Source organism: Hypanus sabinus, chromosome 3 (genome assembly GCF_030144855.1).
Source record: "Hypanus sabinus isolate sHypSab1 chromosome 3, sHypSab1.hap1, whole genome shotgun sequence".
Classification (NCBI taxonomy): Eukaryota; Metazoa; Chordata; class Chondrichthyes; order Myliobatiformes; family Dasyatidae; genus Hypanus; species Hypanus sabinus.
Genome location: NC_082708.1, coordinates 5,462,662 through 5,477,056, shown reverse-complemented (window position 1 = coordinate 5,477,056; position 14,395 = coordinate 5,462,662). Strand labels below are relative to the sequence as shown.

The following is a 14,395-nucleotide window of genomic DNA, read 5'->3' as shown; positions in this document are numbered from 1 at the left end:
GGCTTTTATTGACTGGAAGAAAGAACAAGCAGCAATTGACCACCACACTACATCCTGGAGACTGAGGTCGGGCCTGTGTCTCCACTTGCCTTTACACCGGGGTCCGTGGGAGGAGCCACAGGAGCAGTCAGCGGTGAGGGGGGGGGGGCATGTCCAGATAGGTATATGTAGTTCACCACATTGAGGAAGGTTTTTCACTCAGAGAGTGGTTGGTGCATGGAAAGCACTGCCTGGGTCAGTGGTGGAGGCAGATACATTAGAGAAGTTTAAGAGACTACTAGACAGGTATATGGAGGAATTTAAGGTGGAGGGTTATATGGGAGGCAGGGTTTAAGGGTTGGCACAACACTGTGGGCCGAAGGGTCTGTACTGTGCTATACTATTCTATGTTCTATGTTTTATGGACATACAATCAGAATCAGGTTTATTTATTTTGAGCATGTGTTGTGAAATTTGTTAAATTAGCTGCAGCAGTTCAATGCAATACATAATACAGAAGAAAATAAAAAATAAAGCAATTACAGTATACTGTATGTATATTGAATAGATTAAAAATTGTGCAAAAACAGAAATATATGTTAAAAAAGTTAGGTAGTGTGCAAAGATTCAATGTCCATTTAGGAATCGGATGTGTGAGGGGAAGAAGCAGTTCCTGAATCACTGAGTGTGTGCCTTCAGGCTTCTGTACCTCCTACCTGATGGTAACAGTGAGAAAAGGGCATGCTCTAGGTGCTGGAGGTCCTTAATAATGGACGTTGCCTTTCCGAGACACTGCTCCCTAAAGATGTCCTGCGTACTTTGTAGGCTAGTGCCCAAGATGGAGCTGACTAGATTTACAACCAGCTGCAGCTTCTTTCGGTCCTGAGCAGCAGCCCCTCCATACCAGACAGTGATGCAGCCTGTCAGAATGCTCTCCACAGTACAACTATAGAAGTTTCTGAGTGTATTTGTTGACATACCAAATCTCTTCAAACTCCTAATAAAGTATAGCCACTGTCTTGCCTTCTTTAAAGCTACATTGATATGTTGGGACCAGGTTAGATCCTCAGAGATCTTGATACCCAGGAACTTGAGACTGCTCACTCTCTCCACTTCTGATCCCTCTATGAGGATGGGTATGTGTTCCTTCATCTTACCCTTCCTGAAGTCCACAATCAGCTCTTTTGCCTTACTGACGTTTGAGTGCCAGGTTATTGCTGTGGCACCACTGCATTACTTAGCATATCTCACTCTTGTACACCCTCTCGTCACCATCTGAGATTCTACCAACAATGGTATCATCAGCAAATTTATAGATGTTATTTGAGCTATGCCTCGCCACACAGTCATGGGTATAGAGAGAGTAGAGCAGTGGGCTAAGCACACATCCCTGAGGTGCACCAGAGTTGATCGTCAGCAAGGAGGAGATGTTATCACCAATCAATCCATGTACATAAGCTATCTTATATATTTCTTGTGTTGTCTTTTGTGTTTTATGTGGTGCCTCAGATCCGGAGTAACAATGACTTCGTTCTCCGCTGGAACTGACACTGCTCCAATCTTTCATCTTGAGCAATGGGAAGTTTGCATGCGAGCCGAGCGGACATGACGACAGGCGGTGGGCGGTAACGCGAGTGATTGGCAGGGGAGGTCCCGGCACCCCATCTCGTGATTGACGAGTGGCACCGGAAGTGGGGCGTGTGCCGGATCAGGTGATGCAGTGAGAAGGCCGCGGCGGCGCCGCTCGCGTTACCGACATGGGCTGTTGTTACAGCAGCGAGGGCGACGGCAGCGAGCAGGTCCGGGGCTGCTGGGGGGGCGGGGACGGGGAGTCCGCGGCCGGGGGTGGGGTGGGGGGGCAACGGGTGTCCAGGCTCAGGGTTTCCACGACCCCGGGAAGGCCTCGGGCTCAGCACCCTCACTTCCCCGCCCCTTCGTGACAGGTCCTGGGATCAATTCTCCTGCCTCCGGTACAGACCCCCGATCCCAGTCTGCACACCCACCCTCCCCCGACCCCGGTACAGGACCCCCTCCCTGTCCTGAAGAGAATCCCGAATCCAGTCCGTAATCCTACCCTCTCCTGGTACAGACCCCTGACCCCGGTATGCACACCCTCCCTCCCCTGGTCCACACAACCTCCTTTCCCTGGTATGGAACCCCCACCTTCCCCGGTACAGACCCCGAACCTGATCAACACACCCACCCCAAGATGGAGGTGAGAAGGACAGCACTGATCTTCATCCTCAATCCTCAGCTGCCTTGTGGCCATACCCACTCATGGGGAAGGCTTCGGGAGTAAACACCGAGGAAGAATCCAGTCCCTAAGGAATTCCTACATTGAGTTCAGCGCTGACTGCAACTCCTGCACCGCTGCGGGTGCCAAACTTTCAGTCTCCACCCTTCCTTTGGATTCATCAGCTGCATGGAGAAAGGGAGTCTGCTACATGGGCAACAGCTTGCTCTCCATATCGTACTGCCCTGGCCTGTGTATGATGTAAACAGCTGGGTTATCATATTTATGATCGACCCCGACCAACGGAGAGCCTGATGACATTGAGGTCATCGGTCAATCATATCTGGACTAGAGGCCTGGATTAGTTGTAAGGAAAGATTGTACAAACTAGGGTTGTTTACCCTGGAGTGCCAGAAGCTGAGGGGAGACCTCATTGTGGTTTTTAAAATTAAGAGGTGTAGATTGTTAAGCAGTCAGAATCTTTTCCACAGGCTAGAAAGATCAGAATCATTATTTTATGTTGTGAAATTGTTGTTTTGTAAAGGCAGTAGAGTGATATAAGTGTATATAAAATATAAGTTATACGAATAGTGCAGAGAGGAAAAAGTAGTGGTGGTGTAAGTGTTCCTGGTTTCATAGTGATGGTGGAGGGGAAGAAGCTGTTCCTGAAAGGTTGAGTCTGTGTGTTGAATGGGGTACCAGGGTAGTTGTTGAAACAGGCATGTGGTGTTTCACAGACTCTTAGATAGAGATTTAGATGATAGATTTGGTTGATGGAAAATCAATCTCCAATGGACAAAGCCTGGAGACTAGAGCCCTGGAGCTCCCTCCTGGAGTTGGACGACCAACTGTGTCTGAATTGGAGGACTAACAGTGTGGGTGTCAGGGAGGGAGGAGTAGGGGTTTTTTTTTTGCTTGCTGTGCTCTGCTGAATGTTGTGAGAGTGCAATGTGTGATAACACTTGCGGTCTGCTCCAGCACGTCCTCACATTGTGCTGATTATTAACAGGAATGAGGCATTTCGCTGCCTGTGTGTGTGTGGTAAACCTGAATCGGAATTTGAAGGGATGCTGGATAATAGAGAGGAGGTGGTTTTGTGGAAATTGGCAACTGCACAACGTGCGGGCTGCATGGCCTGTCCACTGTTCCAATGGCATGGTGGTGTGACAGTTTCTTTCTTGTGTCTGATTGTGGGAGGAGGTGAGCGTTTGTTTGTACAGGGAGCTGGATTGTGGTACCTTGAAGAACTGGAGCCTCTGCAAGATTTCAGTGTCACTGGGGTAAAAAAAGAGAGAACCTTTGTGATACATACATTGAAACAGTGGAATGTGCCATTTGTGTCAATGACCAACACAGTCCGAGGATGTGCTGGAGTCGCCTCACTCCCAGTGGCAATGTGGCATGCCCACAAGTTGCCAACCCTAAGCCATGGAACATGGGAGAAAACTGGAGGAACCCATGGGGTTGTGGAGAGATCTTACAAACTCCTTATAGACAGTGGTGGGAATAGGGCCATTTCGGTGATTACAGGTGCCCTAATAGTGTTACACTACTGTGCTGCCAAAGTTGCAGTGGTCGAGCTAGAACAATTCTCTGCCGTTAGAGTAAATAGTAGAACTGACCATGACTCCGCTTAACTTTAGTCCCTGATCCTCCCAGTTGTCTCTGTGGGATTTGAACTACAGGTGTAGTCACTGACCCACGGGGTCTCTCCGGATATATGTGCATCCAGATAGCCAGCAGCTGAAGTATTTACTTTTGTGAGGTTCTGTCTGGAGGTTTCAGTGAGCACCTCATTTTCCTGTCAGACTGCGGCCCCTCGGCGATACCGGCTGAAAGGAGCGCCAGGACGGCACACTAGTGTAAAGCTTTACAGATCAGATTCAGTTCTCACTGCCGTCTGTAAGGAATGTTCCAAAACAGTTCCGAGCTGTTGAAATATTTACAGTGATTGCTGTTTGTCTCTTTAGAAATGCGAACCCAGTTTGCATGCAGTGACCCTCATTAATGGGGTTCAATGTAGATTTGGAGGTTACTTGCTGTACCTTTCTGTGGGGTGATGTTAGGGTATTTTCTTGAGGAGAGTCATGAGATGATGCAACATAGACTAGTACAGAACAGAAACAGGTCCTTTGGTCCACAATGTTGTGTCGATGCAATTAAATTAGTAATCAAATGGCCAACTAAACTAATCCCTTCTGTCAACACAATGTTCATATCCCTCCATTTCTCTCACCTTCATGTGCCTATCTAATTATGTCTTGTCTCAAATGTATCTGCCTCTACCACCACACCAGCCACTCACCATTACAGATCTAGAAACCAATCATAAAAGCCAAAAGATCAGAACATAGAACACTACAGCACAGTACAGACCCTTGGTCCAACCTTTTAACCTGTTCCAAGATCCATCTAACCCTTCCCTCCTACGTAGCCTCAATTTTTCTATCACCTATGTGCTTATCTCTTAATGGCCCTAATGCATTTGCCTCTACCATCACCCCTGGCAGTGCGTTCCACACACCCACCACTCTCGGCCACGTGACCTCAGCAACCCCATTTAACTCTAACCTAATCATGGGGCAATTTACAATGAGGGAGGGAACTAGAGCACCCAGTGAAAACCCACAGATTCCAGGTGGAGGATGTACGGAGGCTCCTTACGGAATCGGACTCGGAACTCTGGAATGCCTTGAACACTATTAGGGTACCTGTGATCACCGATAGGGGCCCTATTCCCACCATTGTCTGTAAGGAGTTTGTAAGTTCTCTCCACAACCCCATGGGTTCCTCCAGTTCGTTCCCTCCCATGTTCCAATGGTGGCATCGCGCTAACCTCTACACTACTGTGGTGCTCCTCTGGACCGGGAGTCCTGAGTTTGTATTCACGGCACAGATACAATAACTAAATCTTCAAAGCACTTCAGTGGCCAGGCAGATGGTGACTTCTTTTTCTTCAGGAAGATATACACCTCTATCAAGTCACCTCTTGTCCTCCTTTGCTTTCTAGGGTTAGATTGGTGTTAAAAGGTCAACACAACTTTATGGGCCAAAGGGCCAGGCTGTGCTGTACTGCTCTATGTTCTATGTTCTGATCTCTTGGCTTTTATGATTGGTTTATAAAGTTGACAATGCATAACTTCTCAATTTGCTGTACTGGTTTAGTAGATCTGTTCTTGCTCCCTCCTTAATATCGTTCCTGTTGGTTTATGTCACTTCACACGGGTGTTCAGTTACGTCTGCCTGCTTCCCCCTGAAATCTATTAATATTGCCACTACTTACACTTCCAAGCCAGTAGCAGATATCAAAAGTACTGTATTCGAGGCTGGAGTTCAGGAGTAGAGGCTCTCTGAGCTGTGTGTGGAGGACTGATAGACCCACAACCAGAGAAAAGGTTCTCACTATCATATTTAATTGTGTCGATTTATGGGGCACCAGGGTAGTGTAGGTGGTTAGCGCAGCAGTATTACAGCTTGGGGTGTCAGTGTAAACAGAAGAGAGCTAATTTTAGGCCAGTTACCTGACCTCAGTGCTTTGGAAGATGTGGGCATTGATAGTTAAGGATGTGGTTTCAGGGTACTTAGAGGCACCGGATAAAATAGGCTCAGTGTTGTTTCCTTAAGGGAAGACCTTGCTTGACAAATCTATTGGAACTATTTGAGGAAATAACAGGCAGGATAGGCAAAGGAGAATCAGTGGATATTGTGCACTTGGATTTTCAGATGGCTTTTGACAAGGTGCTGCATGTGAGGCTGCTTAACAAGAACCCATGATATTACAGGAAAGATTTTAGCATGGATAGCATGTTGGCTGATTGGCAGGGAATAAGGGAAGCCTTTTCTGATTGGCTGCCAGTGACTAGCGATTTGCAGATTGCGGTATTGAGACCGCTTCTTTTGGTATGTCGTTGATTTGGATGTGGAGAATGGGCAAAAAAGTGGCAAATGGAATACAGTGTTTGGAAGTGTATGGTGATGCGCTTTAGTAGAAGGGACAAAAGCGTAGACTATTTTCTAAATGGGCTGAAAATTCAAAAATTCAAGGTGAAAGGGGACTTGGGAGTCCTAGTGCAGAATTCCCTAAAGGTTAATTGCAATTAATTAATTAACTAACTAATTGTTAATTAGTTGGTGTGGAAGGCAAATGTGATGTTGGCATTTGTTTTGAGAGGACTAGAATATAAAAGCAAGGATGTAATGTTGAGACTTTATAAAGCACTGGTGAGGCTTCACAGAGTACTGTGAGCAGTTTTGGGTCCTTTAAGAAAGGACATGCTGACATTGGAGAGGGTTCAGGAGGTTCACAAAAATAATTCTGGGAATGAAAGGATTATTTTATGAGGAGCGTTTGATGGCTCTGGCCTTGCACTCACTGGGATTTAGAAGAATGGGAGGGGGATCTCATTGGAATGTATCAAATATTGAAAGGCCTATATAGAGTGGATGTGGAGAGGATGTTTCCTATAGTGGGGGAGCCTAGGACCTGAGGGCACAGCCTCAGAATAGAGTGACATCCAATTAGAATGGAGATGAGGAATTTCTTTCGACCGAGGGTGGTGAATCTGTGAAATTCATTGCTACAGGTGACTGTGGATGCAGGTCATTGGTATATTTGAGGTGAAAGTTGGTAAGTTCTTGGTTAGTCAGGTTGTGAAAGGTTACAGAGAATGGGATTGAGAGGGAAAATGGATCAGCCATGGTGGAATGGTAGAGCAGTTTTGATGGGCTGAATGGCCTAATTCTAATTCTACCTCTTGTGGTCTTTATGATAATGCTGGTGATATTTACTAGCAGAGACAGTATTGTGGGTGTAACATTGAGTGATAGGCTATAGTCATAGAACACTACAGCACAGAATTTGGCCCTTTCCTCATCCCATTCATGCCAAACTATTAATCTGCCTCATCCCGTTGACTTGTACCTGGACCATTGCCCTCCATACCACTGCATTCCATGTGTTCATCCAATCCTCTCTTAAAAGTTGAAATGGAACCCACATCCACTGGCACCTCACTGCTCACTCTCACCACCCTCTGAGTGGAAAAGTTGTCTTCATATTGTCCACTTACGAAGTAATCAAGTTTTTATTTGAAAAGTGGTCTGTTGCTTCATATATTACTTTCTTTAATGAAATACAAAATACAAAAATTTCTCCCAACATTTAATCTTTTGAAAACGTCTGGAAAAAGTAAACATCTAAAACAAAATTTGTATCAAAAATCTAGTGTGAGTGAGTGTTCTGCACAACACTGTAAGTGACCAGAATGGCACACAATACTCCAAATGAGGTCTCACCAATATCTTGTACAACTTCTACATAACACCCCATCTCCTGTATTCTGATTTATGAAGGCCAATATGCCAAAAAAGTACAATTTGACGTTTCCCTATAACCCGGGTCCTCATGTCAAGGCAACATCCTTGAAAATTTTCTCTGTACTCTTCCAGTCTTTCTTGTTTATAGGTGACCAGAACAGCACTCAATACCTGTACTTCAAACGAGGCTGCTTGCCTTTATCCTTTCCATCCCCCTAAGGACTAGCATGGCGAATCAGAAGATGAGGTGCCTTTGTTTTGCACTGCGCAGGATTAGTTCAAGAGGGGCAAGACGTAGAGGTCTGAAAATGTACCAAGTCTACTCTAATCAAAGTCAAATTCAAAGTAAATTTATTGTCGAAGTACATATGTCACCAAATGCAATCCTGTGATTTATTTTCTTTCATGTAAACAGTAGAATCAATGAAAGGTAACACATAACAAAGACAAACAATCATTGTGCAAGAGGCAAACTGTGAAAATACAAAAAGAAAAAAAAGAAAGTAATAAATAAATAAACAATAAATAATGAGAATATTAGATGAAGCATACTTGAAAATGAATCCATAGGTTGTGGGTACAGTTTAGTGTTGGGGCAAGTGAACTTATCCCCTTTGGTTCAAGAGCCTGATGGTTGGGGTAGTAACTTCCTGAAACTGATGGTGTTGGTCCTGAGGCTCCTGTACCACCTCCCTGATGGCAGCAGCAAAAAGAAAGCGTGACCTGGCTAGTTGGGGTCCTTCATGATCTCAGTGCATCAGAAAGCTTGACCGAGCATAAGAAAAGAGTGAATTTGCTCACGGTGTTTTCTCCTTGATCTCCAGGAGCGCGAGGAGGGAAAGCCGCTGCTCATCCCAGTCAGTAACCCACCAAGTAAATCGTCTGGAGGCGCTGATCACAACTACTCCAGTATTCCGTCATCTCGCTTCCCAGATGAACAAGCTCTGCTCAACACTATCCTCGCCAAGACGGCACAGTGAGTAGCTGTCAGCCAGTCTGGTCTCTGTGCTCAGGAGTACTGGGAGCAGTTCTGGGGCCACACATCTCAAAGGATGTGCTGGCATTGGAGATGGTATGAGGAGGTTCACAAGAATGATTCTGGGAATGGAGGGGTTAACATGTGAAGAACATTTGATGGTTCTGGTCCTGTATTTGCTGGAGTTTAGTAGAATGAGAAGGATCTCACTGAAATGCAAGAAATATTGAGAGGTCTAGTTAGAGTGAGCGTGGAGAGGATGTTACCTGTAGTTGGGGAGTTTAGTACCAGAGGGCATGGCCTCAGAATAGAAGGATGTCCAGTTGGACAGAGATGAGCGATTTCTTTTGCCAGAGGGTAATGAATCTGTGGAATTCTTTGTTACATTTTGCTGTGGATGTCATTGGGTATTTTTAAAGTGGAGTTTGATAGATTCTTGATTACTAGGGTTTAAAGGTTAAGGGGAGAAGGCAGGAGAATGGGGTTGAGAGGGAAAATAAAATCATCCACGATGGAATGATGGAGCAGACTTGGGCCAATGGCCTAATTTATGTATTTTATTCCTTAGAACATAAGAGAATGAGGTGTGACTTTACAGAAGTACTTAAAACTGAGAACGCAGATGGTCTGAGTTGCTAGTAGAAGTGACTGAGGCAGGTACATTCGTATCATTTGAGAAGTACTTGCAGAGGTCCATGGAGGAAAATGGGACACATACAGGAAATTGGGACTAACTAGGTAGGCTCTGCTACCTGACTCCATATGTTATTGTCTAAGTTGGGGAAAGAGATGAGAGGAGAAAGGATTGGCAGCAGATTGTCAAAGTGCTATGACATGAATTCTCTCACCTCCATACTTCCCATGTGGGTCAGAGATATTTTAAGTAAGACATAAGAGCACTATTAGGCCATTCAGCCCATTGAGTCTGTTCCACCATTCCATCATGGCTGATTCAGTATCCCTCTTAAACCCTATTCTTTGACTTCTCCCTTCAGCCTTTGACCAATCAACCTCCACTTTAAATTTACTCAATGACTTGGCAATGAATTCCACAGATTCACCGCCCTCTGGCTAAAGAAATTCCTCTTCATCTCTGTTCTAAAATGTCGTCCCTCAATTTTGTGGCTGAGCCCTCTGGTCTTAGACTCTCCCACCATTGGGGATGTCCTCTCCATGTTCAAGTTGCCCTTGGGCTTTCTCATTGCTGTCTTGGTGTTTTCAGAAAGGGGGTAATTGAGGTACACCATGTGTGGATGAGACCAGTTCCTCTCAGGTAACTTTCACCAATGTGTGTCTGTCATAACATATCGTCCCTGGGAGAGGTGACAGCAGGGACAGCATGGTCATTTGATTGGCTGGGGTGAGTGACAGCATGGTCATTTGATTGGCTGGGGTGAGTGACAGCATGGTCATTTGATTGGCTGGGGGGTGTGAGGTGGGTGACAGCAGGGACAGCGTTGTCATTTGATTGGCTGGGGGGAGTGACAGCATGGTCATTTAATTGTCTGGGGGTGTGGGGGGGTGACAGCAGGAACAGCGTGGTCATTTGATTGGCTGGGGGGAGTGATGCTTCATGCTGCACATCACTAATGAGCTGCTCTTTTCCCTCCCCAGTAATATCATAGACGTGTCAGCCGCAGATTCGCAGGGCATGGAACAGCACGAGTACATGGACCGTGCACGTCAGTACAGGTAGGCCCAAAGCGTGATCCTGTGGTAAACGTCCCTGACAGTCTATGTATGTAGACCAATCAACCTACCAACTCCATACGTCTTTGGCAATGCAGTCACGGGGGATAAGTACAAACTCTGTAGAAACTGTGCAGGAATTGAACCCTAATTGGTGATTGTTGGAGGCAGCCTGTCCTGGGGATGGAAGCCTGTCTGTGAGAGTGGAAAAGGGGCTTCGTTTGTTATATTGCCGTTGTTGTTCTGCTGAGCATTGTGGTCTCACTATGTTGGCGCCATCGTGCGTGGCAACACTTGCTCCCTGCAAATCCTTGTGTTGCGATGGTTTCTCTGTATGTTTTGATGTACGTGATAAATGATCTGATCTAACATCGAAACACAATGAATGCATTGTTTGCGTCAGCACAGTCCAAGGATGTGTTGGGGGCAGCCCGCAAGTGTGGCCTGCTTCTGGCACCAACATAGCATGTCCACAACTCTAACACTAACTGGTATGCCTTTGGAATGTGGGAGGAAACTGGAGCACCCAGAGGAAACCCACGTGGTCATGGGGAGAACATACAAACTCTTTAAAAACAGCAGTGGGAATTGAACCCAGCTTGCTGGCACTGTAAAGTGTTATGCTAACTGCTATGTATACTGTGCTACTTTGACATGCTTCATTTGTTCTTGTGTGGGTCAGTGCTGGTAGGGCTGTGATGAGCTTTTCTCTGCCTCCTGATGTTTAACTCTGCTTGTTTTGCCAGCACGAGGTTAGCGATGATCAGCGGCTCGACCCAGTGCAAGCGAGCGACGACACTGCCTGCACTAACCAGCCAGCCGCACCAGGTTCTGGCTAGTGACCCCGTGCCCTATTCAGACATTCAGCAGGTAGGTGGTGTTCCTACACGTTGGGACCAGGGACAGGCGCGTCTGCATATTTAGGGGCAGGGCAAGAGTGGGTTTGTGTGGGTGGTGTGGATATTTGACCTTAAGCAGAATTAGACTTTTCAGCCTGTCAAAACATGCTCTGACATTCAGTTGTGGCTGATTAATTATCCCTTTGAGCACCATTCTCCTGTCTTCTCCCTGTAACCTTTGACACGCTGACTAATCAAGAACCAAACAACCTCCTCTTTAAACATACCCATTGACTTTGCCTCCATAACCGTATGTGGCAATGGATTCACAGATTCACAACCCTCTAACTAAAGAAATTCTTCAATAAAGAAACTAGGAGGAGGGCTGTTCCCAGAGATTGTGATCCTTCATTGTAACTGAATGAGTGAAAAAACAGGAACAAAGCAGTTCTGGTCACTCACCTTTAGGAGAGAGATCAAAGGTGCAGAGAAAATTTACAAGGATGTTGCTGGGACTTGAGTACCTGAGTTATAGGGAAAGGTTGAATAGGTATTTGGCATATTGGTTGTCATGAATCTGAGTATTGTACAAGAGATGGGGTGTTATGTTGAAATTGTATGAGACATTGGTGAGGACTAAGGACTAATTTGGAGTATTGTGTGCAGTTCTGGTCACCTTCCTACAGGAAGGATGTAAATAAGGTTGAAAGGGCAGAGAAAATTTAAAAGAATATTGCAGGGACTTGACATGAGTTATAGGGAAAGGTTGAATAGGTTAGGACTTCATTCCCTGGAGCATAGGAGAATGAGGGGAGACTTGACTGAGGTGTACAAAATTTATGGGTATAGATAGGGTGAATGCACCCAACTAGGGTTGGGTGAGATTAGAATTAGGGGTCATGGTTCAAGGGTGAAAGGTTAATTCACTTGGGGTGATGAAAGTATGGAATAGTTGCCAGTGGAAGTGGTGGATGCGGGGTTTAAGAGAAATTTGGATAGGTACATGACTGAGAGAGACCAGCAGAGCTGTGGTCCGGGTGCAGGTCAATGGGGCTACACAGTAAGAGGCTGGCACAAACCAGATGGGCTGAAGTGTTCTGTGACTGTAATTCTGAATATGAAGATTAAATTGTCAGATGCATATGCTAGTTTACCCGGTCTCCCCTCGATATGGTTGCAGTTATTTATTAATCTCAATGGTTGTGTATCCTGAGTGGGTTTCATGATTCTGGATGGTTTAATGTCATTTCCAGTGTAAAGGAGAACAAAATAATCATTACTCAAGATCTGATGCGCACCAAAAATCCCAGAAAAAAGATAAAGAAGATAATAAAAAAACCAATATAAAAACATAAAATATATACATTAATTGTATGTCCATAAAGTGACACTAGGCATGGGAGTGTCTTACACACAAGGTGGCTGACAGGAAATGATAAAGTAGTGGTGGTTGGGGATGTGGAGGGGTTGGTTAGTGGGTGGAGGTGTTGATCAGCCTCACTGCTTGGGGAAAGTAACTTTTTGAGTCTGGTGGTCCTGGTGTGGATGCTACGTAGCCTCCTCCTTGATGGGAGTGGGACAAACAGTCCATGAGCAGAGTGGGTGGGATCCTGCACGATGTTACTGACCTTTTTCTGGTACCTTTCTGTATAGATGTTCTTGATGGTGTTGGGCAGTTTTGACAACCCGTTGTAGATCCTTCCTGACGGTCGCAGAGCAGTTTCCATACCAGACAGTGATGCAGCTTGTTAGGATGCTCCCTACTGTGCAGCTGTATCCTGAGTGGAGGTTTGGATGTGGTTGAGGTGATGGGGTAGCTAATTGATTCATCTCAATGATCAAGTATCTTGATGAGAGTTTTAGATGTGGTTGGATGTCATCTCAGTGATTGTGTATCCTGATTGGAGTTTGGATTTCCTTTCTCGGCAGGTCTCTAAAATCGCAGCGTATGCATCAAGTGCACTTTCCCAAATCAAGGTGGATGCCAAGGAAGAGCTGGTGGTGCAGTTTGCCATCCCGTGACCATCCTGCTCCAGACCTCCCGCCAAGACTTTAATACTGGGACTAACTAACTAGAGATATAGACCTTCCGCGCCAGAGTCAGACCCACACATCACGCCTTTTTAATTAAGTCTGTTTACCTGATTTTTCTAGAAGTCCTTTTTTTTGTCAGTGTGATTTACGACATTGGCAGACTTTATGAAACACCTTGCAGCTCTTAAATAGCTGTCTGTTTTTGTTTATTCCTCTGCCACCCCCTGCTATTCAGTGACCAATCGAGTATCTGTTCACCCTGAGGAGCAGCAGATCATTCTGACTGAATGAGCACGTCACGTCTTTAGTCCTTGTGACAGGCTTTTTCTGTCTCGAGGTATTGGTTTCATAATTACTGTTCCAGGTTTGTTTTTCTCGATGCATTCTAACAATGGCTGTTTCTGAAGATCTGAGAGTTGTAACTTGTGAATATATTTGGAGTTGATTGTGTTTTCTTTTTGCCCTTGTCTCTGGTGTGGGGAGGGAGTAGGGGAGAGGGGTTGTGTGAACATTGCCGTAGGTTACCGGTAGCTGGTGCAGAGCTGCTGTGAATGACCCTGTCACCACCTCTCCCTGGTGGTTTTGCATGTGTGTGCGTGTGTGTGTTTCACAGAGGACTTGCCACTCTTCGCCATCTCTACTGATGCAAATCTCCTCTACTCTGCGCTGGCTGCGTTCAGTCAGATTGTGAGTTTTGCCTTGGCTTCTGGGGTGCATTGTTGTGTATGGAGTGTGAGAAATCTGCTGTGAATTGGGATCCAAATTCCTGTTTCAGGATTGTCGCTAGAAGATGTCGATTAATGGCAGGGCCTTCTGCAGTTGAATGCACTGTTCTAATTTCTCGTACTGGTATGACTGTTGTTCCTGCACTCAGGCCACCAGAGAACAATCTTAACATGTCAGTCGTTTTAAAAAATCACTCAGTCCTTTCTGAAGTCCTGGTGATGATAACCACAGATACCTAATATGTGAAGCTGAGAAAGTTCCTGCAGTTGCCCCATTTCACTTGTCCACAGTGATGGGATTGAAAGGTGGAGCTGGATCCAAGGGGCAGAAATTGTATGACAGTCTCTCATTCCGTCAAAAGCTCTTTGAAACTCCCCCTCCACCATTACACATTCTATGGCTCAGTAATCAACAACCCCCTCTTCAATTCTGCTCACAATTCTGAGTAGTTTTATTTAATCGGACTGTGACTGAGGCTGCAATCTTGGGAGTGGGTTCTGACCGAGGGGAAGATCTGATGCTTTTACTTCACTGGGCCCATTCTGGAACTGGAGAAGTTAGAATGGAGTGGGGCAACAGACAACTGTAAAGGAGAGCAGTTTT

At 45.7% G+C, this 14,395-nt stretch overlaps 1 protein-coding gene across 1 annotated transcript; it reads left to right on the top strand.

Annotated features, from left to right (window-relative positions):
- The first annotated feature begins 1,650 nt into the window (after positions 1-1,650).
- Positions 1,651-13,516, top strand: lamtor1 (late endosomal/lysosomal adaptor, MAPK and MTOR activator 1). The gene is made up of 5 exons (XM_059963600.1): positions 1,651-1,778; positions 8,353-8,504; positions 10,119-10,196; positions 10,940-11,063; positions 12,962-13,516. The coding sequence occupies exons 1-5, from the start codon at positions 1,737-1,739 to the stop codon at positions 13,052-13,054; spliced, it is 489 nt and encodes a 162-aa protein (XP_059819583.1). The 5' UTR covers positions 1,651-1,736; the 3' UTR covers positions 13,055-13,516.
- Positions 13,517-14,395: the final 879 nt, after the last annotated feature.

Bases quoted from the DNA above. Each gene is read 5' to 3' on its own strand.
- lamtor1 (XM_059963600.1), top strand. From the start codon at position 1,737: ATGGGCTGTTGTTACAGCAGCGAGGGCGACGGCAGCGAGCAG. The intron at 1,779-8,352 runs GTCCGGGGCTGC...CTTGATCTCCAG, and splicing joins AGGGCGACGGCAGCGAGCAG to GAGCGCGAGGAGGGAAAGCC. The intron at 8,505-10,118 runs GTGAGTAGCTGT...TTCCCTCCCCAG, and splicing joins ATCCTCGCCAAGACGGCACA to TAATATCATAGACGTGTCAG.